At 35.8% G+C, this 27,823-nt stretch overlaps 7 protein-coding genes across 7 annotated transcripts; 1 reads left to right on the forward strand and 6 right to left on the reverse strand.

Annotated features, from left to right (window-relative positions):
• Positions 1–6,186: 6,186 nt before the first annotated feature.
• IntS10 (integrator complex subunit 10) lies at positions 6,187–9,284 on the reverse strand. Its single transcript, XM_066396216.1, has 12 exons — positions 9,066–9,284; positions 8,876–8,943; positions 8,490–8,739; positions 8,226–8,444; positions 8,067–8,176; positions 7,813–8,012; positions 7,577–7,762; positions 7,085–7,272; positions 6,850–7,020; positions 6,651–6,800; positions 6,503–6,597; positions 6,187–6,449 (listed from the first exon to the last, which is right to left on the reverse strand). Exons 1-12 carry the CDS (start codon positions 9,201–9,203, stop codon positions 6,287–6,289), a joined length of 1,938 nt encoding a protein of 645 aa, XP_066252313.1. The 5' UTR covers positions 9,204–9,284; the 3' UTR covers positions 6,187–6,286.
• Positions 9,285–9,912: 628 nt separating this feature from the next.
• On the reverse strand, positions 9,913–10,769 carry LOC136412960 (protein atonal-like). The gene has a single exon (XM_066396238.1). It carries the CDS (start codon positions 10,668–10,670, stop codon positions 10,290–10,292), a length of 381 nt encoding a protein of 126 aa, XP_066252335.1. The 5' UTR covers positions 10,671–10,769; the 3' UTR covers positions 9,913–10,289.
• A 2,686-nt stretch (positions 10,770–13,455) lies between these two features.
• On the reverse strand, positions 13,456–14,323 carry LOC136412958 (adult-specific cuticular protein ACP-20-like). Its single transcript, XM_066396236.1, has 3 exons — positions 14,271–14,323; positions 14,079–14,210; positions 13,456–13,816 (listed from the first exon to the last, which is right to left on the reverse strand). The coding sequence occupies exons 1-3, from the start codon at positions 14,283–14,285 to the stop codon at positions 13,520–13,522; spliced, it is 444 nt and encodes a 147-aa protein (XP_066252333.1). The 5' UTR covers positions 14,286–14,323; the 3' UTR covers positions 13,456–13,519.
• Positions 14,324–16,609: 2,286 nt separating this feature from the next.
• Positions 16,610–18,805, reverse strand: LOC136412951 (uncharacterized). The gene is made up of 4 exons (XM_066396225.1): positions 18,654–18,805; positions 17,612–17,731; positions 17,319–17,561; positions 16,610–17,262 (listed from the first exon to the last, which is right to left on the reverse strand). Exons 1-4 carry the CDS (start codon positions 18,666–18,668, stop codon positions 16,723–16,725), a joined length of 918 nt encoding a protein of 305 aa, XP_066252322.1. The 5' UTR covers positions 18,669–18,805; the 3' UTR covers positions 16,610–16,722.
• A 1,604-nt stretch (positions 18,806–20,409) lies between these two features.
• On the forward strand, positions 20,410–27,551 carry LOC136413202 (uncharacterized). The gene is made up of 8 exons (XM_066396595.1): positions 20,410–20,542; positions 20,599–20,688; positions 20,744–21,039; positions 22,337–22,563; positions 24,906–25,142; positions 27,040–27,116; positions 27,174–27,236; positions 27,285–27,551. Exons 1-8 carry the CDS (start codon positions 20,528–20,530, stop codon positions 27,549–27,551), a joined length of 1,272 nt encoding a protein of 423 aa, XP_066252692.1. The 5' UTR covers positions 20,410–20,527.
• Positions 22,205–22,856, reverse strand: LOC136412961 (adult-specific cuticular protein ACP-20-like). The gene is made up of 3 exons (XM_066396239.1): positions 22,818–22,856; positions 22,661–22,735; positions 22,205–22,607 (listed from the first exon to the last, which is right to left on the reverse strand). Exons 1-3 carry the CDS (start codon positions 22,827–22,829, stop codon positions 22,329–22,331), a joined length of 366 nt encoding a protein of 121 aa, XP_066252336.1. The 5' UTR covers positions 22,830–22,856; the 3' UTR covers positions 22,205–22,328.
• On the reverse strand, positions 24,880–25,429 carry LOC136412962 (cuticle protein 19-like). Its single transcript, XM_066396240.1, has 3 exons — positions 25,360–25,429; positions 25,247–25,303; positions 24,880–25,189 (listed from the first exon to the last, which is right to left on the reverse strand). Exons 1-3 carry the CDS (start codon positions 25,372–25,374, stop codon positions 24,923–24,925), a joined length of 339 nt encoding a protein of 112 aa, XP_066252337.1. The 5' UTR covers positions 25,375–25,429; the 3' UTR covers positions 24,880–24,922.
• Positions 27,552–27,823: the final 272 nt, after the last annotated feature.

Raw genomic sequence — 27,823 nt, forward strand, 5'->3', positions numbered from 1 at the left:
ATTTGTATTTCAATGCCGTACTGAGAGCTTATGAGTATTTTAACGTAATGTCATTATTAATGATTGAGTCCCGCTGAGATACCTGAGAGGAAGGAATTCATAACTCCCGGTGAGTCAGTTGATTTTATTAACATTGTGTTGCAGAACAGTAACTGTTATTTTGTTTCTAAATGCGAATACTGCCTGATCCGCCCATGTGTACTGCACTGGAACTGATTGATAGCATTGTTATACCTCAAAGAAGTACCAAAAATTAACATGTTTTTTACCATTTTGTTGAATGTCTTTTGTTGTTAATATTTCATATTAATCGGTCCCATGCCCCCGGGTTGTAATGGGCAAAAAAGACTAAACCTTAAGGAAAACTTCATAAGACTGAGGAAATACTAATAAAAATTATCTAATTTGAATTAATATTACTTAGCTAATCATTTAAAATCGGTTTAGAAAACTATTCGACCCGTCTTCGTAATTTACTTCTCGCTCTCTCTGTCTTCCTTTCAACGCGCGAATCTTCCATCCTCGTCGCAACTGACTGCACATTCCATACAAAGTTTCGTATACGAGGTCACGTAATACGAGTGTGGCACTAGTCCGAAAAAAATGGGAATTTATTAGTTATTTTATTAAAATTACTATAGCTCGTTTCCACAAATCGGGGTTTCAGTTTTGGTGCTTTTTCGAGAAAATTTTTATATAACGGAGCAGGATAACAGAAGACACCAGCAGTGACGTTCTACAGAGCGAATTTTATCTATAACTCGCTCTAGCCCGTAGATGTGAATTTTCCATAAAATCAACCTAAAATCCACTATTGGAAAGCGCTATTCCTAGTTGCAAAATCTTAAAAAGAAAAGATCCTAAACAATACGTAATGACCGACTATATTAATACACATATTTATAATGAATGTAATCATTAATCATAAACATAGATTTGCGTTCGAATAAAATTGTTTTGTTTACCGAAAACGGCTGCGGAATAAAGTAAACGAAAGAGCTTTTTTTTAATTTTTAAAGACTCCTGGAATATTGATTTAAAAGCTCTGAAATGATCATTTTTATGGGAGCATTGTAAAGTGGAATTTAAAAACTGGGGGAAAGAGGTAGGAAATCTGCTGTAACTTGAGATTTCTGCGATCCTAGTCGAAACTGTTCTAAATTTGCATATATCCATATTTGTTTTAGCCAAATTGATTTGTTTATTTTATTTTAACATCATTTTATTCCTGTTTACACATAAAACCCAGCTCCTACAACAGTTTTTTGCAATGAGTCTTCAATTTAACCACAGTTTATTTAATTGCTCATGGGATAAGGAATAAAAACAATAAAAATTTAAATTAGCTGTAATCACCTAACACATAAACAATGTGAAAACTCTTAGCAATTATTGTTCCTTTAATAAAATGATATAATGTCGTTAAGGACGATTTATAAAACTGTATAATAAAGGAGTATGGATAGATAAATGTTTAAAAACTAAATCCCTCGGAATTATTACGAGGCTGTGTATCAGGACAATAGAAATCTCACAAGGTTTGAAATAGTTCTTTTAGTTGAGTGTGCTTTCAGAAGACAATTTTCCTGAACAATAGAAAATAGCGAAGTAACGTTGAAGGGAGATATTGATTTCATAGAGAGCACACGGTGCCTTCAGGCCCTTTCGGTTATCTAAGGGTGAAAAAATAATTTCCACTAGTTATTGTTTATGAGTGTAAGTCTGAACAGAACATTCATTCAGGTGAACGCTTCCGTGCGTATGTTCAAGGGGGGCTTTTACCATAAGACTATTCAAGTTTAATTTTCCTTCACTACATGAGGTCGACAACGATTCAGAGTCATTAAATTAACGAAAAATTCCATATCAGGCACTGCATCTTCCTTCGTCTTCTCATATTTTTTAGATTTAATACTTATGAGCAGAATTATATTTTTGTCAACTTCTGAAATTTTTTAACGCATCCGTTATTTTTAAGCACAAACGTTTACGAAAAAACTTGAAAAGTCATATAACGGACTAGTCTATTAATGACGACGATTAATGAACGGAATTGTCTCGCTGGGCTTACGAGTTAATACAGTGGACAGTGACAGGCACTGATAGCGTGTGATGATTGATTAACTGCAAGCAGTCATAGTATCACAATGCGCTCAAATCAAATCATGCACATTTTTCTAAAAATGCATAGGCCCTATAGAACTTTGACGTAAAAATAATTTTTCAGCAAATTCTTTTCAGAATTAGTTTCATATCAACTTACATTCCAGCTATATACATTGTTGGTAACCGCACGTGATTTCTACGTCATTCCCGGAGAGGTTCCACCCCTCTATTCAAGAAGCTAGCACCAAGGACTGATTTTTTACTTTGGGGAAAAGACTGTTCTCCAGTCGAATGCCGACGATATGCCTTATCAAAACATCGTTTTATGAACATATAAATATAGGTAATTCTTGTGGAACGTTCTAATGTCTAGAATCAAGAATCTAATACCCAGGGCAGTAAGTCACTTTTGGGTGTGTTGAGTTTCGCTGTTCTTCAATCAATGTTTAAGGTTCTTAAGGAATCTGTTATGATATTTTAGGGATTACTGAGAGTTATTTTGATTAAGAAGAGATGTTTGAGAATGTTCATACATTACTGAATTCATTTATTGAACAACCCCTGTTTTTTCTTGACATTCTGATGAATATATGTATGTTGATTTCTGGGCCGAATGTAAGTTGTATCGCCTCCTTTTTTATATAATTTATTTCTGTCCCTTAGAGATATTTTTGGGTTTCAAAAGTAGAGATTTTTTAAGTCAAAGATACAGAATTTATAACAAAATTATGGATTTCGTAAAAGCTTTGTTTTTAGGCTTGTACTTTTCCATAGAGTAAAAATTCTGGATCTCTGAAGGCCTTTTGAAGGGAAATTTTGCATATGTAAAGCGGTTTCCATCGGCTTAAAACTTTTTATAGTGTTCAAATAAGTTTATATTGAATCGTCACGTAATTCATCATAATTTTTGGGGTTTTCAGGATATTAAAAAGAAGAAATATATTTTCTGGCGAGTTTTTTTGGGAATTCGAGAGAGATTTTGGAGAATTTCATTAAATAACCGAAATATGCGAAAAATATCTTAAAGAAGCTCTGAGTTCGTAAGAAATATTAAAATAATAATAATAATAAAATCTCTTTGTTGATGTGTTGGAGCTCAAAAAACGAGTGTCCTTGCACCGCATTTGTATGAATTAACTGCAAGTCTTTTCTTCAAATAAAAAATCCACTGGAATCCAATAAATTAGTTTATATTGTTATATAGTTGGAACTAAAAAAACCAAGAAGCATAGACATGGAAACTGCAGATTGTGCACTATATATCCATTACATCTTCCTGATCTCTGCAAGCCTGATAAGAGGTGGCGCCAAAGGACACCCTACGTGGTTTCCCCACTCCCACACGAGGCACCTCGATGATCCCCGATCCCTAACCCGAACCCCGGTGACGTATCCGCTTGCCCCCCCTGTTCCCACCACTCTACCCTCACTACGTTCCTTTTCAATGTCCAAAACCTCGTTCGTTCGTAGGCTCCATCTCTCTTATTTTCACGCGTACACCAAACACCAACAACAAAGAATCCTGCCATGCATGTCTGCTTTCCTGATACATTTCGCGATCTTGTGACGTAACGCTGCCACGGATGATAGACGGCTGACAGGTGTCGTAGCCTTCAATTGAAGTTTCGGAAAAGAATTAAGAGAGGAGGGATTTCCCCCGGTCACTTGAGGACACTAATGTGTTGCGCAGCGTTGCCGTCTCTGACATCAAGCCTTGGGAGATTGCTGATAAGACATAGGAGGATGTGGAGGGGTCTAAGACGAGGGCGACGATGTGACAACTGGGCGGTTAGGTCCAGTAAAGCTACCGAAGACAACGGACCTCGGATGCTGCGAAGAAGTGGGAAACCGCGAGTTCTCGCGACCATCTTCCCTGCTTTTAGCAGGAGAACAGCCGAATGGCGAGGTCATCGTTGAAAGTTATTTCTCGGAGTCGTATTGCATCCGATGTTGCCGCACTGAGGAAAATAGCTTAACTAAAGTTTTTAGTCATATAGATTTTCTTTGGTAACAGTAATAACTATAATAAAATACTTGCAATAAAATACGCATGAATTATATACATCCATAACTAAAGTCAGTTTACTGGAGCAGAATTTAGTGCTGACTATGCAGAATGTGCGTTTCTGGAGTTCAACCATGAGAATTTCGGTAACTACAAAAGATACGAAATCGGTTAAATTAGGATAAAGTTGCCCAATTTGGAAATCAATAATGTGCCATTTTAAAATTTTAAAAAACCGATGATTTTCGAAGGTATTCGACAAAAACTGAAATCTTGGAGGCCGAGGCCCCCAAACCTAATTTGATTCCTTAATGTAATACACGATTATTATTACAACATAATTTCTCACAATCTTTATACATATCACGCCGCTTCGCCGTGTTCTCGTAATTTTTTGCAGTTTGTGTAGTTTTTTTAGTCATGATGATCCCTGCTTGATTGATGGTGCCTTCGATTTTGCCGTTGGGGACCTGGATCTGTATAGACACGCAATAGGGATCCTTGTACATCGTTTGATGTAGGCATTTCTTCGGATTTCGAAGCATCAAGTTTATCAAAATTCGCCACTAACTTTCTCTCCTTGTTTAGGTGGGCCCCAGTTTCTTCTTGGGTGGCCAGGGTCTTGCAGAAATTTCTGGTTAACGGCCTGTGAGGATTCGTTGTCTCGTTATTCTGTCCATTCGTTCTTCCCTGGTTGGTACGGTAGGGAGCGAAATCGTTATTACACTCAAAGGGTTCGTTACGGTGTAAATTCGACAACGATGGTTCCTCTATATGAAACGGAAGGCTAATGGTACCTGCCACTGCACCAGATCCTTTGATTTCGAGGTCAGTACAAACGGGCTCAAATGGAATACAGGAATTCAGTTTCTTCAAAAACCAGTAGCTGCTCTTCGCGCGACGCTGTATGGTGCGCCGGGAATTCCTAATAATCGACGATATTAGTTTTCCCACCCCAATGTTAACCATACTGCTTTTGCGCCGCTGTCTGTAGAAGAACGCGAGGGTAGCAGAGACGGCGGTCACTGTACAGACTGTTTGTAGAGAAAATGGACTTACTGTAGCTGCTAAGACAAGTCGGCCATTATAAGAATAAATGCATCTACGGATGAGACGGCGGATTAAAACTGCGCACAGGGTCAATGGAATTTCAGCCGCTAGGGGTATCATAACAAAAAAGTGGTCAAATTTGAAATGAAAAAAAATCAATAAAAAAATGACGTCCAGAGATTATACGCTTCATGTTGTCGGAGATATTTCTGTCAAAGCTACCTGAAAAAGGTTCATAGATAAATACCTGGCGTAATTGTATAAGATAAAAGTAATATAACTTATGGAAAAATTCAAGAAATATTCAATGCTTTGTAAAATTCAAACTACCTTTTAGCTTCCCCTTGATAATGCTTATCGTATGTGTGCCATCATAAATATGTTACATCTGTTGTCGAGATAACTGAAGCTAGGAATATGGCATAAAGCTCATAACGCTTAACGTAGAAAGTTGATTATATGGTGTTTTGGCCATGGATAGCGAAAATTGGTCGAACATGTTTCGAGCTACCATATATTTCTCTGCATACTATTGAACTATAACAATTTTTTGTACAAGAGTTGTATATCGAGGAAATTTCATCAAAGACATACAGGTTTTTTACTAAACCTGTAGCAGTTTTCTTGTGCAAGGTTTGGAACTTTAGGTATCTTTATATGATATTCCAAGGGTACAGATTTGAAATTTTGTTTAGGGTTGAAAATCGGTTGACATTTAAAATAAATATCGTTTTATAGATGAACTGATTTAGTTTGTATTATTTTAATCGTTGCTTAATTTAGTTACATATAATATAGGCCCTAACAAGTAGTTTACGCACAGTTTGGAGATTTAGGAAAAGTTTAAAAATACACATTTTCTTTCAATATAGAAAGTTAATATATTTATTTTAGTTATTATACATAAATAGGACAGTTAATCCGACTCTGATGCACCTATAATCTGCCAGATTCCATTTAAAAAATTGAATTTGGGACGTTCAAATTCATTCACCATAATATCAAGAATTTGTTAAAATAAAATCCTAACATTATTTTAAAAAATATTTCTTAAATGTCTTATAAGTCACCATATATAACACTATAGAAACAATATTCTTTTTATTTAGGTAATTCAATTAAAATTCATACTAAGGCTTGAAGAATTAAGGCTCTCTCATTGCGCAAAAAATTAATTATCAAATCGTCCAATTTTTCATTACTCCGAGCTACTTGTCTCTTTATAGCTTGTTTTAGTTCTTCTTTGGCGCCCTTATCAGCACCTCTAGTTCCAATTCTTCTTTGACTTCTGTAAAGAAAATTCTTAAGAAATCCTTATTTTAAACTTGTCAAGAATCCTACCCTAAGTTTGGCAGGATTTCTAGGTGAACTTGGCCTCCTTGATGCGTCCACAAATAGGTCAGTTCTTCCATAATATCAACATTAATGATGTAATTCTAATAGAATAATATTGTTGCCACAGGAATTAAATTTTGGTACTATGTTTTACCTGGAATAGATGATACTGGAAGGATCGATGCTGTTTAATTTCTTCTAAGAGAGGAGGTATAAAATCTTCTTCTTGAGGCCAATCAAGTTGCGTTAATACGAAAATATGTCCGATTGATAACTCGCTGTAATCATGCTTGCCCATGTTATCCTAAAAAAAAATCCTAAATATCTACACATGTGCGGTCTAAAATACCTACTTTAATGCACCTTAAAAGAACTTTAACCAAATACTGTAAAACTGCAAATCTTGTAAGAGGTAAATAATGAAGATGTCTCTGATTTCCACCTACAGTTAAGCTATTGCTGAGATATCCAACATTGCTGGACGATAGAAGAGGTAAAGACAGCAAAATTGGTTCCAAACAAGACTGGAAATTACATATCGTGTATAGGTCTACATAGATGTTAAGTTTAAGACTTGCGGGTACTTACATTGTAACTTTTATGAATATAAAACAAATCAGCCAGTCTAATGTACTTTTGTAAGGTCAAATTCGAGTCTGTGATCTTTTGCAGGTACATCAAAGCTTCCTCGTAGCGGCCTTTATAGATTGCGTAATCAATTACGAAAGAAGCCAACCAAGAGTCCAGTTTCAAGTGAGAATATATTTTAAGGAATTCTGTAAGTGGTGCAAAGTTACAAAGAGCAGGAAAGAATACAGGTTGTCAGTTATTTTATTCTACTTCTTTTCAGAGGACATAGACGCGAACGATGGTGATGGTATATGCTGGCGCCTTTTTCCTCACAATTGTTCAACAAGGGAAGAAAAACGATAAAAGTAGAAGTGTTTATTTTAGCTACCTAAAAATCAGCGTCGTTGAATGACATTTTCTCCTCAAACTTGTCATTCTAAGAGTTTCTAACAACCTCCAAAAGGACGCAGATTAACACTGAAACACCCTGTATATTTTGTGACGTTGTACCTCTATGTACGATATCGTAAGTAGTAATAAACTCCCAACAATTAATGCACATTAAAAAGTTGCTCTGCATCACTTTTAATTCCGGTTTTTCTACTGAAATATATGGAGTGGTGGTGTGAATTATCTCGGAATCACTTTTGCGTTTTTTGCCTTTGGGTTCTGATACAGGATTTGGTAGAGTTGGGTCTAAAATAATTTTTTATTAAGAGATTTTCTTTATCTTGCAGAGAACATACCTAAAAAAGCTTCTACAAGTAAATACTGGGTAGCAGTCTGTCCTGGGGCTTGTTCAGGTGTTAAACTTGCAGTGTACTCATAGAGGCAATACAAGAAAAATATAGGCAAGCAGTATAACAGCTGCTTATCATCACTGACAATAGTTTTCGCCCTCATTTGAGAATACATTATAACATTTTGCCAGTAACTTTCTTTAGACCTGCATAAGAATTATTAAGTTTTATGTGCATTATTATTTGGGTAAATACATTACCAATTTTGAGTAAAATTAATAAGATGACTGCGCCAATTCAGTTGCCTACCAATAAATTCTAGCACTGAAAACAACTTGGACCAAGTACTCTCACTGCTAGCCTCATTCTCCTAAAACCAGCCTGTAAAAATCTGCTTTTGATTTTCAGCAGTCCCAAACCTGTATTGATGAATTAGATTTCCCCAAACAACACAAATAATATTCAACAGCTTTGTTCAGCAACTTAAGCAGCAACTTTGAATTCAATTCCAGCTTGGTTTCTTGCTTTGCAAGAAGTGGTAATAATTCACAAACTAAGAGTCTTCGATAAGAGTTTATGGGGTAATGTCCATCATCACTGTGTTTTTCAGCTATCATCAAAGTGTCCACTAATTTAGGCTACAAAAAGTGTTAGTGTTCATATAAAATGTAAGAGACACTCACTCCATAACTGGATATTGCTGTTGGGAACCTCTGCAAGAGCAATAAGAGTAATCTGCAATGCTCCATAGTATCTTCACAATGATCAGCAGTGAAAACTAAGAGCTTGTGTTGTACCTCTGAGGAAATGTGTTTGAACATTTCACACAAAAATTGTTTCTCAGAGTCTTCATTGTCAGTTTCGCACCGTAAAGCACTAGTGACTTTTTCAATTTCTTTCCAAAGTTCAGGAGCTTGTTGGAATTTACCTATCCTGCAGTTCAAATAGAGTATTGTAAGTATTATTGTGTAGGTATAATCTTAGAGATTTCAACTGATTCATCAAATTTAAATTTATTCCACAAATTTCCAAATCTTTTGAAAATTACACTTGTGCAGCAGTTACTTACATATCACTGAAACACTTTGCTGCTTCCTTCACGTTGCCTGCAGTCTTTTCAATTAAGTATGCTTCAAACTAAAGAAAATCTTGTTATTGAAACTGTTTACCAAGATAATACTCTGGAGAAATGTAATTCTAATTCTCAATGCAAAAGAGATTTTCCAAAACGTAACTATATATTTTTATCTATTTCTTACTTGCACTCCAAAGTTATTGGGGTACAGAGACTTGGCAGTGAGCATCCATGCTTTGGCTGCATAGGGGTTCTCTTTAAGGGCGTCTTTCGCCCTTTGAATCACGTACTCTTCATCAGTTTGATTCAGATTTATATCCATGTTAAATACAAGAACTCCGTTTATTTCAAATAAAATATGAATATTTTTATCATTACTCGAAATGTGAGGTTATAAAAAAATTTTGAATTACCCTAACAAACTGAATGACCTTGACAACTGAGTTAGGGGGCTGTAATTTGCAGGTTCAGATATTCAACTAATAAATAGGGATTTGGTTATTCCCTAACAGATGGCGGGGCGCAGAAGTGTCGAAGCGTCTAAAGATGGTGATAATACGTGTTAACGTACATATTTCGTATTTTAGATCCACCAAGTACAACATATTTTAGGGTAAGTTTTCGAAATCCTGCTTTTAAAATGCATACAAATAAAATTTTGAAACTTTGTTTCTATGGTTTTTCGCATATGTTCCTTCTATTTAATGCATTTTCAAGACTTCCGCGCATTTCGTTATAGATGAAAGTGTTTATTTTTAAATAGATATTTCATTTGAATCATGAATTAAACGTATTACCCACCTAGCAATACCTACAGCAAACAAGCCCTCTAAGTCAAGAATATTAGTGGCCTAAGTAGGAACTCATTTTAATTAACCCTTTTTGTCACTAACTACTTTATTCCCCGAGGTTCGAATGCTTATTCAAATGTGTTTAACAGCAACAAATTGAGCAATTTCAGTTAACAAATTTATATTTCCCAAAATTTTCGTCCTGGGGCCATTTCCACCCTTCATTAAATAAAACCGCAATTTAATTTAAAAATTTATTTAAATTAAACTTATCTCACTAGCTTCCATATATGACACAAGATTTGGCACTATGCTGTAACGTATTTACACATTTTCATAAATTACTACACAAGGGATTAAAACGCTAAAATACTGCCTGTTTCTACCTCAGGAATGGCAATTGCGCACTTGAACGCATCCTAAATATCTAGATAACACTTATCGACTAAAATAAGCACAACAATTAAAACTTAATTAACATGGACGGAAAAAATAAGGACAACCACTTACTATATAACTGAACCTAAAGCTAATGGCTAAAGTAAAATACGTAATTTCTTTGGCTTTTTATAACTATAAACACGCAGGTGGTTACTGTAAATGAAAAGTAGCTAAACTTATCTTGATCCAGGAGTATCTAGAAGATCATAAAGGGCCGAAATGTAAGTCTGTGCCATCTGAAGGGTTTCGAATTTGCTGAGTTGTCTATCTTGCCCAAGTTGCGGTAGAAACGTTCTCAAACGATCGAACGCTTGATTGAGGTTCTGCATCCTCCTTCTTTCTCTTGCATTGGCCGCCAATCGCCTCCTCCTCTGCACCTGAGGAGACACTTTCCCTCTCACTCCCGATCTTCCAGGGCTGGAAACTTGCGGAAAACCTTCGTCGCTCAAGCTGTCGTAACTTGGAGCGGGGGATGAACTCCAACAATCCTGAGGCAAAATTTCAGGAGCAGCTGCAGGAAAGTACAAGCAAGCAGAGTAATGTTCTGGGTTTTCCATCTTCTTTCGCACTAATTCGCGGTTCACTACGGCAGGTAAGAAAATCAAAATCTCGCGTAAGATCGAAGAAGAAAGCTGAAGAAGAACTGTGCACTAAGGGTCGTCAAGTGGATTTAAACACGAGAGGTCTACCTTTCTGGCTTATATAGGGACGATGGGTTCTTTGACGGGGAGTTCCGCCCTATTAGCGCGTGCCCTTCGACCAATCAAAGGGCACCTTTTTCGGCCGGTACTTACGGCCAATCATCCGAGGGTAATTGTCATGGGGTGCATTGAGACTTTCGGTTCGGTTTTGCCATTATTTTTAGGGCACTTTGTATGCATTTTGATTGTTTTATCGCTCACGGGATTGACATGTGTGCAAAGCAGTAATTTGTACGAATAATAACATCGGCAGGTACAGAGGATGACTGTTTTGCTTGCAGAAATGTATTACTTATTGTTCTTTTGAAATCAAACATTTGGTAGGAAGTGATCTTGTGGTAGCAGATAAAAAAAGTATACTAAAATAAAAAAATTCACACATCCGCTTCCCAACAACACTTGTATCTATCAGGGCTGAAGAAGCAAGTCATGCAACCCCCATTTCGGAACTTTCTAATTCTACAAAGTTAAAAGACTAGTTACCTCATAGGCTTCGGTTACACCCATTTTTGCGGGCATTAAATAGATAAAATTCGCTTGATTTGACGAATTTTACCTTGTCATTGATCTGGCATTAAAATCTCCCCGTTTAAAGTATTTTCTAAGTTCCACATTGGCCATAGCAACACGAAATCTTATCTTCGGCATAATAAGCAGCCCAAATTGCGCCTAAATTATGACAATTTCAGAGGAATATTTTTTTGTCGAAAGCGTATCATTCTTTTAAATAATGACGTGGAGTAATCGTCCTGGCATGAGCCGAAAGGGTTTAAAAATTTCAAATACTCGAAATACGTCCCCTTGGGGGACATTCGTTGAACCCAAAGTTTACGTGTTTATAAAAGAGCAAAGAGAGAAAAGAGGAGAAGAGGACTAAAATCCTGTGTCTCAGGTACAAAAAGGAAGCAGTTTTTTTTGCGAAATGGTACCAACTTGGCCAAGAAATTTTGACAACTTTAGAATAGTCTAAGACTGAATATAAACGTATTTCGTTTTCAAAATTTATTATTAGATAATGGTTTGACTGGGATCATACAAGGTGGAACGCCAAAATGGAATAAATTCAATATCTGCATGTTTCGACATATATGAAAAAAATAACAAAACACATCAATTTTGGATTCTGAAATTACATTTTGTAACATAAAAATTTCATTCCTAAATTCAATACCCCTTACGTGACAATTGCAAATCAAAATTTTTAAATTGAAAGTGTGAGTTTGTGATACCTCATTTGAAAGATTCTTTAATTTTCTATTCAAAATTGTTATGGTTTTAAACTTTGTTTGAAAGAATCATAGGAAGAAAATAAATTCATGTAATTGACGAAATTCTCTAGAACAAACTAAAAACTTATTAACTAATACTACTTCGTTATTCATAATGTAATAAAATAAAACAAATCAGTCTCAATGTACCTTTACTTAATTTTTCCAAATCGGTGGATAGGAAGTTCAAATAAACCTTGAGGGAATTACCTTTAGGGATATTTTTCGATCTCTTATTGAAAGTGAAGAACACCCCAAAAACTGCGTGCGAAGATCAGAAATTTATCCCCTGGGGGATTAAGGATTTTGGAGCGTAGTTTTATCTTCAGTGCTCTGTTCAAACGTTTTTATTTTTGTGCATAAGTTGTTTTTATTAGAGTAAGCACGATTTTCGTTATATTACTATTTGTCTCATGGAAAAATCGGCAACGCAATAACTCAAAAGTTATGGCATCTCAACTTGCACCTGCAATCGCTAGGAATTAACACTTAAGTAAGTTCTTTAAGAATTTGTGTAATGTTTTTAAAATTGTACTGAAAATATTCTAAATCATAGAACAATTAATAATTTCCAATAACATCCAAACACAAACTCACATAATGGTAATAAAGGGTATTTTACCTGCCTATCCGAAATATTATCTTTCTACCTAAGAAAATTGTAAAGCCGAAGCCAAAAGGCATAAGTTGCGTGTCGAGGGTAGTGGTATTGGCGAACTAGAGGTGCCCTAAAGATAAACTAATTTCGAAATTGAAAGACTTTCGAGGATAATTTTGGTAATGCGATTTGGCTTCTTACTATTATTGTTACGAAAATGTTTGTGACTCTCCAGTAGCCTAAAGGACATTCTTAGTTTTGAATGGAATTACCTTTTGCACGCGGGTTGAACATGCGAGACCATATCGATAATTACACCTGGTTATAGACAGCGACATTTTAGAAATTCTTCTAGAACAAATGCACGTGGACTCTTAGGGCTGTGAGATATAATTGCATTAAACGTCCGACCGTGAGAAAAAATACCCTATAATGTATGATAACCCTTAACGAGCTAAAAATGACACGCTGCGCGTGTTGAAGGTGAAGGAAAGGGATTAAATAGGTCTAAGTAGAAACAAATGACCTCTGAGATTTTTGGAATTGGTAATAAAGCAGTGACGTTCATTGTAATGGTCACAAAACCATTATGAGGACCGTAATCTAAACGTTCGTCAAATTTTGATACGCCCCTGAAGCCAAATCATATCGTTTTGTTGGCGGGTTAATTTTTTACCAAAGATGGGTGTCTTTCTTAATGGTCTTGTCGTTTGCCTCATGATGTGAAAATTATACCTAACTGTTTTGTGTGTGTGCAATATTTCTACAAGTCAAGTTAACCAATCACAACTTTATTTAAAAAAATTAACAGCCATATTTGACTTAAACCTAATCTTTGGTTATCTCCCGGACCCGTGCCCCCAATGGGTGACTCCCACATAGCTGGTTCCTCCTTCACCATGATGTTTTTTGTCTCCGTAAACAGCAGGATGCTTGGCATGTCCTTCACGTTTCACCACAGCCTGGAATCCGTCTTTTTTACCAGAGGCGTATTCTACGACCCTTATGGTACCATCGGGTTCGTGAAGGGAGTAACTACCCTTGACGTCATCGTGCTTGCGATGCTCTTCTTGGGATTTGTGGTCTTTGCTATGGGGGTCATGAACTCCGTATTCGAAGTGGTAGTTCGCTTCGGCCTAATGAAGAGTTGTTACTTCAATTTCAAACCCTCAGTTAAGCCTAATCGAAACTAAACTAAACAGCCATAAAAGCTGATTTGTTCAAATTGCAAATTGAGATCAAAACCTCTCTTGACTTCTCTGTGGAATCTAGTTCGAATACTTAACTAACGTTAAACATCAGTAAAGTTGAATTAAAGTTAGTTAAAACGGTCGTGAAAGGGGTTCAACTCTACTTGTTTGTCTTTGTTTGCATGGGGTCAGTTTTAGGTACACTTACGAAGTGGTCGCCGCCATGGTGGCCATGGTGCCCGTGGTGCCCATGGTGGCCGTGGTGGCTATGGTGACCGTGGTGCCCATGGTTGGGGAAGGCCAAAGCAGTAGCGATTGCAAGGGATACATATAGTAGGAACTAAAAATGTGTTTTTGTATTAGCGTTATTACGCCTAGATAAGGGTGGTTTTTAACTTACAGTAAAGGTGTTCATGTTTAAAGATAAAATGGTTAAAAGTGAACTGATTTTTGCAGCGGTGGTGTTCGCTTTTATATCAAATTGTTTAATAACCAGCAAATGTTGTTAAGTAATCGTGCAATATAAGTTGTAGCAAATAGGCATGAAATAGTGCATTTGCATCATAAAATTAGGCAGGACTTCGATTTTTTCTGTTTTATTAGTATTAAGAAAGAATAAACTGTAATCTTATTTCCTGTAGATTTGTCTTATTTTGAGAATAAGCTATAACTATGCTAAAACACCCATAAAATTATCTTCTGCAATAATTTGAATACAACTTCGTAAATGTTTGTACATTTCGACATGTAGATTTTAATCATTAGAAGACCTGTTCCCTGTGAAAAGTTTTAACTTTGATATGCGGGAGCTACCGTCAAATAAAATAAAATTTCCTAATAATAACAACTTAACCATCCATTCATACCATCACAATACAAAAGAACAAGTGTTCAGGTTAAGGGTTCAAGGATCTAAAAAGCCCAAATAAAAGAACATGGGCCTAATGGATAGTATGACGGTGTAGAGTAAAAGTGTTTAGGGGAACACTATAAGAGGTGTTTACAAGTGAAAAACTAAAGGCGTATTATTAATATTAATGGATTAATAATGAATTGTTTAATTCGTTCATAATCTGGATGCGCTACTGGTTTTTTACTGGTATTACTCACAAACAAGGTACCTCGGAGAAGATCTTCATTTTGGTTTAAACATAATTTATATATGTATCTTCTAATTCCTTTCAATTTTGCTATGCCAGTGGCTTTTTTGTACCTTGTAAACTTTTCCACAAAAAAATTTAGGTTTTTAGGTTAATTTGTTCAAAAATTAGGAACGTACCACGATAGCTTTTTAGTAACACCACTTTTTTAGAAATCGATATGTAATTGTTTAGGAGTTATATACATATATGCAACGCCACTGATTTTTACCTAATGCCGTACCTTGAAAGTTACTTCTAAAGAATTATTAAGTAAGATGGAAACGAAATTTTTCTTTACCTGTGATCTCATTAAAAAAGTGACTCTACTACTTGCCTTGACACGCGACTGATAACACATTTTTTTGCGTCAATGCTTTCTCACTAACAATTTCAATTGGTGACCTATTCAGGCATATCAAGGACACTTTTTTATGCCTCTGTAATTTTGAGTAATATGAAAATGGACGTACCCCTTGTGTTTATTCATTTCTTTAAATTATTGACTAGACTTCTCTAGAAATTATCTACGAGACGCTACTGGTTTTCACTCAACTTTATACCTTGCTTTTAAAGGAATTTTAACTGGGTTCATATACGTCCATCTTCAATTGCAGTGCAGAGCTTTCGATTCAATAGTTATAAAGGTGAATAACAGAGTGAAAAGAAGAGCAAAACAATAAAAACAGATTTATTCTAGCTGGTACTAGAAGACACAATCGAAATAACAGTAATTAAACCCTCCCTTTGGAACTTCACAATCAATCTACCGAGGTGTTAAAAGGTTCCACTAAGAGTACTACTTGTGGTCTATAATTAAAACGACCGTGAAATAGTCTGTTGGGTGCTGTTGTAGGTGCCCAAAATTGGTTTTTGCTTTGTACTGAAATTCGATATATTAAATATAGGAGTAGGAACCTGTATTTTATATCTATGTAATCTCAAGACCAGAAAAAATACGTGTTGATGCATGAAACGCTTTCTTAGGTACCATTGCAATATAAGTACCCACTGCTAATTCACCACAATATTGAATAGACTTATCGTACAAGAGAGTGTTTTCAGGGCAACCAGTGGGGCCACCTTGACTTTCTTGACCATTCTGGGCCTGTCGTGCCAAACGTAATTTATATTTGGTACTATTTAATTCCGCTTTAATTCAGAATATATTATGAAATTTGGGTCAAAAAAGAGCTAGTTAAATTGCCAGGTACATGACTGCTAAGTGCTCTTAAATAGGATCAAAAATTATCAAGTACAATCTCCGCTCTAATGCCCATCTTTAACCTCAGAATAATTAGGTTTCTTTCACGATAGTGATTTCAATGAATTTCCGTAGAAAAACTGTTTTATGAGCATAATGTAAAGCTAATTGATTATAGCTACAATGCATTGTTTGCGGGCTGTAATGAGTATTGTGATCAAAGAATGGAATTATCCAATTTGTGTAATTTTTTTCTTGGGTGCTATCCAAAAGAGAAAGGTTGAATGACGAGTGGGATTTAAGTACGAAAATTCTCAAAAAAAAAAAAAATTCAAATAAGCTGTTTCGTCTTCCGTATAGGTTTCACAATTTTCAAATTTCATTATCCGGAACAGGAGAAACGAAACGTTTAATATTCAATAATTTACTTAACAATAAGTTACATATCGAATCAATCAGTCCTATTATTTCAAGATGCATTATTTACATTACAGCAACAGTTTCCTCTCTCAATGAGCTAGCTTCAAGTTATACTGAAGCACCTCTGGCTGCCATCCAGGATAATATCCAGAATTCTCCAGAACCACAGTTCCTTTAGGAGTATTGTATCTCTGATCTTGGACATAGGAATAAGCCTTAGGAGTCTCAAATGCATGGCTGACTATTTGAGGTTGGTACTCCTTGTACACAGGCAGAGGTATGGATACGTCTAGAGGAGCTTTATATTCTGGAACAACGTATTGAGCAGCTTGGTATTGAGGTTGCAGATATTCGTGGCTCCAGTACTCTTGAGGCAAAGTTACTCCTTTAGGGTAAACTGGAAGATGTTCCGAATAAGAGTTGAGATATTGCTCTTGGTACTCTGGAACGTTAATCAGAAGATCGACCTTAGGGGCTTGGATGTATTCTATTGGTTTAGTGTAGACATCTGCAACGACAGGCTGGAGGTTGGAATAATGTTCATAACCTCCGTCGTAGCTCTTGAACGCTACTGGTTCCTTGATTATTGATTGAGGGGGGAGAGGAGCTACTGGGGCTGCCACTGCGAGCTAAATTGTAAATTAATCTTACACTTTCCAGGATTTTTTTATGTTAATAATCTTACTTGATTCGTATCATGTTCGGCTCCTCCATGAACCTCCACACTCACTCCATGTTCTCCAACTTTCTTTACAACAGCCCTGAAGCCATGACCATCAGCAATGTAGTCTACAATCCTTGTAGAACCATCGGGTTCCAAAAGGCTGTAGCTGCCTCTTACGGTACCATCTTTGTCCTTGGTTTCCCATTGGCTTTTGTGGTCGCCGGTGTGCGGATCTGATACTCCGTATTCGAAGCCATAGGATTTCTGCATAGAACTTTGTGTTTATTTTGTTTATGGGCAGTAGATGAGCTTACATAGTTGTTGTATTTGTGGGCATATTCGCCTCCATAGCCCGAGTATAGGGAACCGAGTTCATAGCCTGGAACCAAGACAGAAGCGTAGGCTTGAAGGGCCCCAAAGGTCAGGAAAGTGATCTGGAAATTGGTGATTATATTGGCTTTGTGTGGAATTGAGTAATTCACATTTAGGATTTTTTTATTCCTAACGAGAAAAATTAGCCTCATTCAATTTGTTCAACTGAAGTTTTCATTCTTGTAGTTTTACTTAAATCTGTAGTCTAATTGAATAGAACATTTTTCTGGGAGAAATGGTTTAAGTTTGGGATTTTTAGTATGTATGCAGAAGTAGGTATAATGACTATGCAGTAAGTAATAAAACTACAAGCAAATATACCTTATGATCATTCCGCTGGTTACATAGAGATCGATAAAAAAAGCAATTGCTTTGACATTTTTTTGATATTTATGCTACCTTTTATGTGTTGCTCATGTATTTTCTCTATAAATTCTGAAATTTCGAAGTTAATCATAGAAGAGTCAGAGGAGTGTTAAACAAGGATCTGTGGAAATAAAATTTAACAAGAAACTTAGTGTTCATGTTTTGTTGAAACTCGACTTTTGTGTAATTGATTTTCTCTCTAAATCTTGAAAATTAAAAATGTAGTCTAGAACAAAAGAAAATTGTCAGACAAAAATATTATCAATTGAGTTGAATATTCGTAGTACTGGTCGATGGAAATTTATTCCAAAAATAAAAAGAAGAACAACTTTACCTTATCAGTAATGGAAGAGTCTTTCCAAAGGTCTGTCGAGTGTTAAAATTTACCTCAAATTTATCGAATGAAAGCATGATAAAAATTTTAAGAAAAATTACGTTCTAATTGACAAAACCTTGATGATGATAATAGCGATAGAAAGATGAATGGTTGCAATAGTCAAGACGAAGGTGTGCTTGTTTTAAAAGATTTTTTGAAGGATTTTCCCCTTTAAAATATCCACCGTTATCACTGTAATCCAAACAACACTCGTAACCAAGCGCACATATCAACATACTAACCAAATGCAACGACATTGCACCACGGACCAACACTATTCAAATTTTCACGGTATTGTGCAAGAACGAGGAGGTGAAATAGTACTGAGACCAAATCAGTGTCAGCTTATATATATCGTTTCTTGATAGAACAATAATTAATCAAATCTATCCCCAATTTGATAGTAAAGTCCTTCAGAACTTCGTCAACCGGATAGAGAGTTTGAGTCAAAATCGCACTAAATGACTCATTGTTTTCATGAACGCAACGCGATTTAATGGGGCGCGGTCGGTTTTTTTGGTATTTAAATCCGGTATTTGGAATCGAGGGAAGCGATGACATTGTGACGGTTTTAGGTAAGATTGATCAATGAAATTGGGTAATTGAGTGAAAGACCAAGTTTGAGCTCATTAACATCTTCAAGGGTGTTTACAAGGAACTGAATGAGGCGATATTTTTCCTTGCAAAAAAGTGTCAGTGTTGTATTTTAATTCATGATAAAGCGGCTTCGTTGGTCTCGAAAAAGGATCCCACGTTTTTTTGAAAAGTTTGATCAGAGCAAATCTGAACTATCTTTAATTCGTTTCAATTAATTAAAAACATACCATTTCCTCTCCTTGACTTTCCTTCGATTATCTCCACCATAACGTACTTCTAAATATGCTACAAGTATCTTTAATCTTTGAATTATTTATTCGTTAGTTTATGTGGATATCGCTTATATCATAGAGAAAGCTGTTGCAGGTGAGGAAGTAAGGCTTGAGCATAGCTTAAGCCTTATTTGTACAATCAGACCTTAATTTCGCTTGACAATATACGATTTTTTTCTAGGAGAAGTTGAGAGTTATTCATTAATTTTCACTGGACAAAAGTCTCATGTCTTGTTCACCTGGATCAGGAGTTAGGACTTTTGAATTCGCCTTTATTTTCAGATTTACCTTTTTGTCTGGCTTGCGCTGATTTGTGAAGCGCCATTGAAATTATACGATTTGTGGAGTAAATTCATGGCCACCAAATTGTAAATAACCTTCTCTAGCCCATGTCTAGCAGGACATATGGTTGTTTAAATATTACAATCTTTGTACTCAGATTTGTATTCGGTCTAAAAATGTCTCCATTCCTCAGCGAATCATTATTGAAAATATGTGATTCGTAGAGAATATTCAGAGTATCAAACTATAAAAAAAGCCAAATGCACTTGTAGTAAATCAGTCAAATTGGTAATAGGTGATAGATAATTGATAATTTCCACGTCGAATAGAAAATTTGCATTTAAAGGAAATTTCTAATTTTGAGGAAAGTGATGTTGTCGAAGTGAATTTTTTTTAGCCCAACTAATTTTCTTTTTCAGCGCCATATAACATGCCAAAACATTGAAATTTATACAGTGACTAAACCCAACAAATAAACGATTCAAACTGTATTAAATGATACAGCACCTCTGCCTAAAATACTTCATTCAAATTGCGCTGAAAAAGCTTTAATAACGTTTTTAGGCCAATTCTTAAACGAATATTCTCTCGCCTAAACATATGAAATATAATCAAAAAGCCGCAAATTCCAACACAAATTCCGTTTTTTCCTTCGCTTGTGATTTGTTCCGCAAAGCCTTAATTGAAAATCACGCAAATATTAGTGTTGATTGACATTTTGTCCTTTATACAGGTCATTTTACAGCTCTAATGATTGAATCACCAGTGCGTAAACTTTTTAGGTTTGAAACTCGAAATAATAACTGTTGGCACATATGAAGTTATGTAAGTGGTCTTACTAAGTATCTCAATTTGGCTTTTTTTTGCTTTAACATATACACATGAGATTTGGCAAGTTTTTAGTATAAAAGTAAACACCCCGTGTGTTGTGGGCATCAGTCAGCATTTAGCTCCTACACAGCATTATGAGCCCTTTGCAAGTAAATAGAAAAATTAAATTCTTCACTCCAACAGTACTCACATATTATCATTTCAGGCTTTCCTATTTGTCTTCGTCGCAACCAGCGCAGTACTAGCAGAGTACTTCCATCTGGGTCATGGTCAAGGCCACCAGGCAGATTACCACGTAAGTTCCCATTTATCGTATATTGAAGCTTTGGATCCAGAACATCCTCCTGCAGACGGCTCCTCATTACCAATTCGAATATGGCGTTCACGACCCCCATAGTCATGACATAAAGTCCCAGCAAGAATATCGGGAGCACGACCATGTACGAGGAGGTTATTCCTTGAAGGAACCTGATGGTACCCAAAGGATTGTAGAGTACGTCGCAGGGCCACATTCAGGATTTCAGGCTGTCGTCAAAAGGGTGGGCCATGCCCAGCATCCTGCAGTATATGGTAAATATGGACATCATCATGGAGGAATTGGAGGGACCAGCTATGCAGGGGTCACGCATTGGGGGCACGGATCCGGGCGATGAAGTTTTGAAACATAAAGTTTGTTCTTGTTGATTGTATATATTTTTTCCAATTAAACTATTATGAATATGCGATTAAGATATATTTAATTTGGTCTACATTTGAAGAAAATGAAAGTAAACCTTTTAAGGTCTGGGTATTTAAATGAAGGCGTAATTTATTGGTAGGCAGACCAATTTGGCTGATTAATGAGGAAAAATGTTTGCAAACTAGATAATTTTTTTATTTTGTATGTGCGTTGGTTGAGCTGAGGTGAATTAACGCATTAGGTAGGAATGGATTTGGAATTGGAACGAGGATGGTAAATATCTTGGAGGAGAGTGGAAGATCCGAGCTGTTAGTTGTTTGGTTTACGTTGATAAAATTGAAATATGTAAGTTAAAATAATTAATTTTATGCAAATTGTAAGCCATCTCTACTCAATGGTTTAATTCTGATGTTAATCCACTACAGGAGGACATGCGGATACTGCTTCTTATGAAAGGGAGCATTCAACAGATAACAGCCGAAATCTCCTGTTCATTTCTCGCCTGTGATTACAGAAGAACATTTACACTTCTTAATTCTTTTTTACGTGACTTTGAAATTGATCTAAGCGTTGAAGAAAAAATTCCACCTTTCAAAATGTTGTAAACACAATTTTCCTACATTTATTTCTTTTAGAAAAGACGCGTTTCGCTTAAGATTTCGATGCAATTGGGACGTTCTAAACGTTCTGTAATTTTAAAAACCAGAGGAGCACATACAGTCCCTGAACTGCAAATAGTCTCGGAAGAAGAGATAAGAAGAGTATGGCTTCTGAAATGTAAATGAAGACATTCTAAAAATATTAGAATCTAGAACGTAAGTATTTAAACATTTAATTGTTCCTAGAGAAGTGATATTTAACACAGTTTGATGTCCTCGCACTATTTTTGTTGTAATAACAATTAAGTAATTTTTCCCCAATATCATAGGCGTATAGTATCTAAAAATTAAGCAGGGAAATTCTTTCTTAATAGATGCATCCTACACCATTGACTTTAACAAGGTTTGGAGCCCTTAGAATTCTCCCATTTTTGATAACTGCAAAGTAAATTTCCGTAGTATCAAAGATGCACGGTACCCGAATTTTAAATTGATGTATTCATAGAGATAGCCTACCAGAGGTCTAGCCAGTTTCCTTATATGTATTTTGACTTAATATCTAACATGCACCAACAACTCGTAGCTTTATAATTTATTCCCGATCAATAAAAACAAAACCGACCAGTCACATTTTTATTAAAACTCAAACCAAACAATCTAACCAGATCCATGCCCCCAATGCATAACTCCGAACCAGCTGTGACCTCCATGTCCATGATGGTGGTGTCCAGGATGGTGAGCATGTCCTTCGCGCCTTACCGTGGCTCTAAATCCTCCATGTTTATCAGCAACATATTCCACTATCCGTTTGGTTCCATCGGGTTCATGAACTGTGTAATGGCCTTTAACTTTATCATGATCACGGTACTCTTCATGAGTTTTGTGGTCCTTGGTATGAGGATCGTGCACTCCATACTTGAAATGATAGTGAGGTACCTAGGAGTAAATTTGAGATTAGTGGATGTGGGGTTGACTCGAAGGTTCTTTACTTGGTGATGGTGATGATGATGATGGTGGGGATCAGCTAGAGCTCCAAGAATTGCTGTAACAAGGAAAAATAGTACCTAAAAGTAGGTATATTTCTTAGAAAGTGATTCTAGACGTAGTCTAGAAGTCGTGCTTGTTGGTATTGTTTCATTAACTTACAAAGAAGTTCATGTTTGAATACGTACTGTATTTTCGACTGGTTAGTTACAAACTACTTTCCTCCCATATCTCCCAATCTTATATATCTTTCCCTTACTCTCTTTTACACTATTCTAACTATTTCGACAAAAACGATGTACTTAAACATTTAGGTAACAATATGACAACATTTACATAAAATAAGACCAAAAAGAAATCAATTATAGGCTTTGGAAGTTATACGGTCGCTAAGCACATACTCGCATAATCTTATTGCTTTTTAATCAGCCATAAGAATCGATACTCGTAATCTTCTTTTTGTCAATCATTCTTTAGCTGGTTTTAACCGAATTAGTTGCCAACTATGTCGTTTGAAAACCACAATTTTAATGCAAACAGTTATTTTAACAATTAGAATTGCATAAAACCCAATTTCAGAAAGGTAGACCATTTTCCTCGGTAGGACTATTTAATAAGGATAGAGTTCCTATTATGACTAATTTTTGTGGACTTTGAAAATTTCAATATTATGCTAAACTTGCAGGACAATTACGAATTCGATGCTAAAAATTGTGTTCTAGCTGCAATCCACCAAAAATGCTTTTTTATGTAACCACTTAGGAACTTTTTAGTTATGTGCAATGAGTATGGTTCTACTGGACGGTGAGGCGAAGTCCCGATAAGTGACACTAGTTACACAAAGAGCCATTTCTTAACGAGCTCTATTCGTGATTTTTTGTGAGTTTGATATAAGATGTAGGAATTAGAAGAAAAATACTGAAATTTGAGTCAATCCAAGTTGGGCCCTATAAGTTACGAAGTGAAGGCATTTGCGTTAATTTCAAAACTAGTTAAGAAATGAAGAAAAAAAAGAAATGAAAGAAATGTCAAATTCAGAAAAGTAATTTCTTTCACTCTTGTCAAGGTAAAGGGGTCCTAAAATGGTAAAAAAGTTCTTCACAAATCCAATTATTTAAATTCTATACAAAAGAACGCATTTAAGACACAAAATTTTTGTCACTAGCGAATAGTTTCTTGAAATGGACATAGAGGATCTCGTGCGAACCAAAAGATATCTAAAAGTTACAGGCCCCATTGAGAATTAAAAAAAAACATAAATGAAGGTTGCTCAGAACTCAATGAAAGACCTCGAACTCAGATATGTCTGCATTGTGAAGTACCTGCTTGAAATTTATTGCCGCTTAGGAGAGAATCGAGATACTTGGTACGTAGAGAACGAAATCCATAAAAGAAATTCTGACTAGAAAGAAGATCCTGCTTTTCCAGGAATTATAAAATCGCATCTAACTTGAAAAAGTTCGGTAATTCAAATACAATTACTCGAATGCATGTGCAAGTTTGCGAGGATCGGTTAAGAAGCTTCATTTAATAATTCGATTGATTTTTGCTGGAGTTGCAAAGGCACCAATACCGTGGTTTTTTTAACCAGAAAAAAGGTAAGAATAATTTGTATAGAGCTGACTGAACATTAACTAAAATGACAAACTTCACTCCCATTTAATCGATTTCGTTCTGGGGCAGTTTCCGAGATTTCAATGGTTTAGGGATTTCGGAGACACCCGGTACAAGCATAAGTCTTGTGCATTCTAATTTTTCACACAGAAACTTCAATTATTTTAAGAAAAAAGTAGTAACTGAAGTACAATTTTCGAATGTAGTTCTACAAAATTATGCATACGGTAATAGAAAAATATCATCGAATACGTTTCAAAATCTTATTATCAATGTGTATTTGACAGAATTTCTTGTAAACCCAAGAAATTGAGGATTTTGGCATTCCCTGATGATTCAATTCAAACACTAGATTTACGAATTCGATTCAATGGATTTAATCAATTCTCTAGAATTTAAGAGTTGAAAAGGGTTTTGTTGTAAATAGTAAATGTTGGTTCCTTTTCTGCAGATTTTAAAGCGAGCCCCAAAAAAACGAGTGCAAAACACCATTTCCTTAAATAGAATGATCGTTCAGCATGTTATGTATATGAACTCCATCTAAGCCTTATGATGGTAATGATATTTCAACATACATTAACAAAAGACATTATTAAAATCAAACGTTTATTCCTCTCATTATTTGTACTGATACAGAAGCAAGAGAACCGTTTCTATCTTCCAGAACCATGTCCCCAATGAGGGTCCTTCACCCAACTTTCAGCACCATGAGGATGTTTGGCGTGTCCTTCACGTCTCACATGAGCACGGAAGCCCTCATGTTTATCCGAATGATAGTCCACGTGCCTCTTAGTATGATCGGGAGAGTCCAACCAGTAGTGACCTTCAACATGATCATGATGGCGCTTCTCCTCTTGTTCCTTATGATCATGGGTATGAGGGTCGTGAACGCCATATTTGTAGTGGTAATGAGGGACGAACTATAAAACAATAAGTTTGACAGAAAGGAATTGGGGGTAAGTTTTGGATGAACTTACGTGGTGATGATGGTGAGCCAACACAGCGGTGAGGACCACGGCAAAGAAAACGAGAATCTAAATTGATTTCAATTTCATAACTTGGTATTTCAGAATTTCAAAAATATACTCACCGTGAAGCTGTTCATCTTGAATCTATTAGTATATGATCGGCAGTGCGTTCAATTGTGAACTGACTCCTTCTCTAAACAATATAACTTATATAGTTAACGGATGACTTAAAAAGGAGTTATGTGCCATTTGCTAATAATGCGTTCATAAAGATCATGTTGAAAAAAGAAATATTTGTGGCTAATATTTCGGCACTGCTTTATTATTAATGTACCTTGTTTTATATAAGCAATCAATGCATATGTAATAAGCTATGGCAGGCAATTAAGTCGCTAACTGGATTAGAGAAGAGAAAAACAGTTAGAGGTGCCTCTCAAAGATAATGGAAGACTGCGGTAAATTTGTTAACGAGACTAAACCACAGAGCATATTTGGGTTACCATTATTTTTCCTTCAGATAATAATTGATTAAATCTGTTGTCTCTTTAGGAGCTTTATAATTATGTACTATTTTAGGCAAAAATGGTTTTCGCGAAAGTGATTTTGAGCAAAAAAATCTGCGCTACTGATTTCTTGATTAAATCTCTTATGGAAATGTGAGAAAAACTAAAGTTAGTGCCTTAGAACAAATGCGCGAATTATGATGTGATTACTTCAATAATTAATTATTTTGAGTTAGTTTCGTTAGCAGGTATTTGTTTGAGCATAAAATCAATTCTATCATTGTTTTCTCTTAGTCAAAGTCTTATCAATATAAATTTCTGAGGATATAACCAAAGGCAGTGGCAACATTGCGCCATTCATTTGTCGAAAACCTTAGTGTCCCTGCAGGTACTTGAAGTCACAATCAATAATATGAAACATCATCTGGCATTAAACGCAAGGTTGCCACTTTTACAGTTTTTCTTAAGAATTAGTCATTCGATTAGTTATAATAGAATTAAATATAATGTCATTATTATATACAAATTTTAATTACATTTGAACCCACCAGCGACTTTTTTTAGTTTTCATGGGTATTTAAAGATGCCCTCAAAACCTCTTAAAATCGTGAAAAATGTTGTATTGTCGAGGAACGAACCATTCTTGCCACTGCAAAAATTACGGTATTCATTTATTAACAAATACCAAAAATTGCTGGTTTATTGAGGTGAAATCATAATTTAGATCGATTATGAATCATCTCTCTTCCACCTTAGATCAGTTTTTAATGTCGAAAGTATTTACTCTTTTTCAGTATTTTTGCCTAAAAATTTGAGAATTGTTAATTGAATCTGCATAAAATATCTTGATGGATTAGTTAAGATGATTTTAGATTAATTTAGTTTCATTATCAGATTTGAGTAAAAGCACATAAGCATACATATAGAGACGAGGATCTCTCTCTCTCTCTCTCTCTCTGTCTCTCTCTCTCTCTCTCTCCCTGGGTAAAGAAATAAGTTAAAACAAGGTATTTCATGGATCTTAAGTAGTAATATGATGTACCGAAGAGCTATTTATGTTGAACTACTTTATGGCTTATTCATTATCTCAAGTTTCCTAATTTCGATGCATTTAAGCGTCGATGAAACGCCTAGCTGTTGAACTTGCCTTCCCATCCTAGGTTTATCAATATCACCTGGGGCTCTTGCTATTACAAGAGCTTAAAGCTTGACTATTGCAAAAGAACAAAATACGTCAGTTTCGGTAATGATAACGCCCTCGGCGTCAAACTTTTTAGATCGTCCATAAATATATATAAGTGACATTCTTGAGTGCACAAATCAGTTCACAACGTAACGTACTGTCGACCGATATATTAACAATGAATAACTTCATGGTACCTATTCTAAATTGTTTCTTTAGTAATATCAAAATATAATATTTCCTATTATAGGTACTCGCCTTCTTCGCTGTAGCCCTAAGCGCTGGCCTGGCCCATCACCACCATGAACATCACGTAAGTTAAACGCGTCACCATTGGAAATTTCTTAATAATGTTTTTCAGTTCGTTCCTCATTACCATTACAAATATGGAGTTCACGACCCCCACACTCATGATCATAAGGAACAAGACGAGAAACGCGAGCATGACCATGTCGAAGGTCACTATTGGCTTGATTCGCCTGATGGTACCAAGAGGCATGTGGACTACCATTCTGACAAACATGAGGGCTTCCGTGCTCATGTGAGACGTGAGGGACATGCCAAACATCCTCATGGTGCTGAAAGTTGGGTGAAAGACCCTCACTGGGGACACGGTTCTGGAAAATAAAGTTAGGATTGTCATAAGTGAAAATGCGTGGAAAAATATATACCTACATGTTTTGTTTAAAGAGGGTTTTTGCTTCCTCGTTGGGATAATAGGGGAAATGTTGAAGTAATAAAGACAAATTCTTTAACTTTTTTTCAAAAGTGGGAATTCGCTCAAATCTCCCTCTGTCTGGAGAATCTATCATAGCAAAATGTTTTATAATGCTCTTCATTGAAGCTTTTCATGCAAATCATTTAAATGATGACAACTCACAGAGGAGTCAAAACGTACCC

This window comes from Euwallacea similis, chromosome 13 (genome assembly GCF_039881205.1).
Source record: "Euwallacea similis isolate ESF13 chromosome 13, ESF131.1, whole genome shotgun sequence".
Classification (NCBI taxonomy): domain Eukaryota; kingdom Metazoa; phylum Arthropoda; class Insecta; order Coleoptera; family Curculionidae; genus Euwallacea; species Euwallacea similis.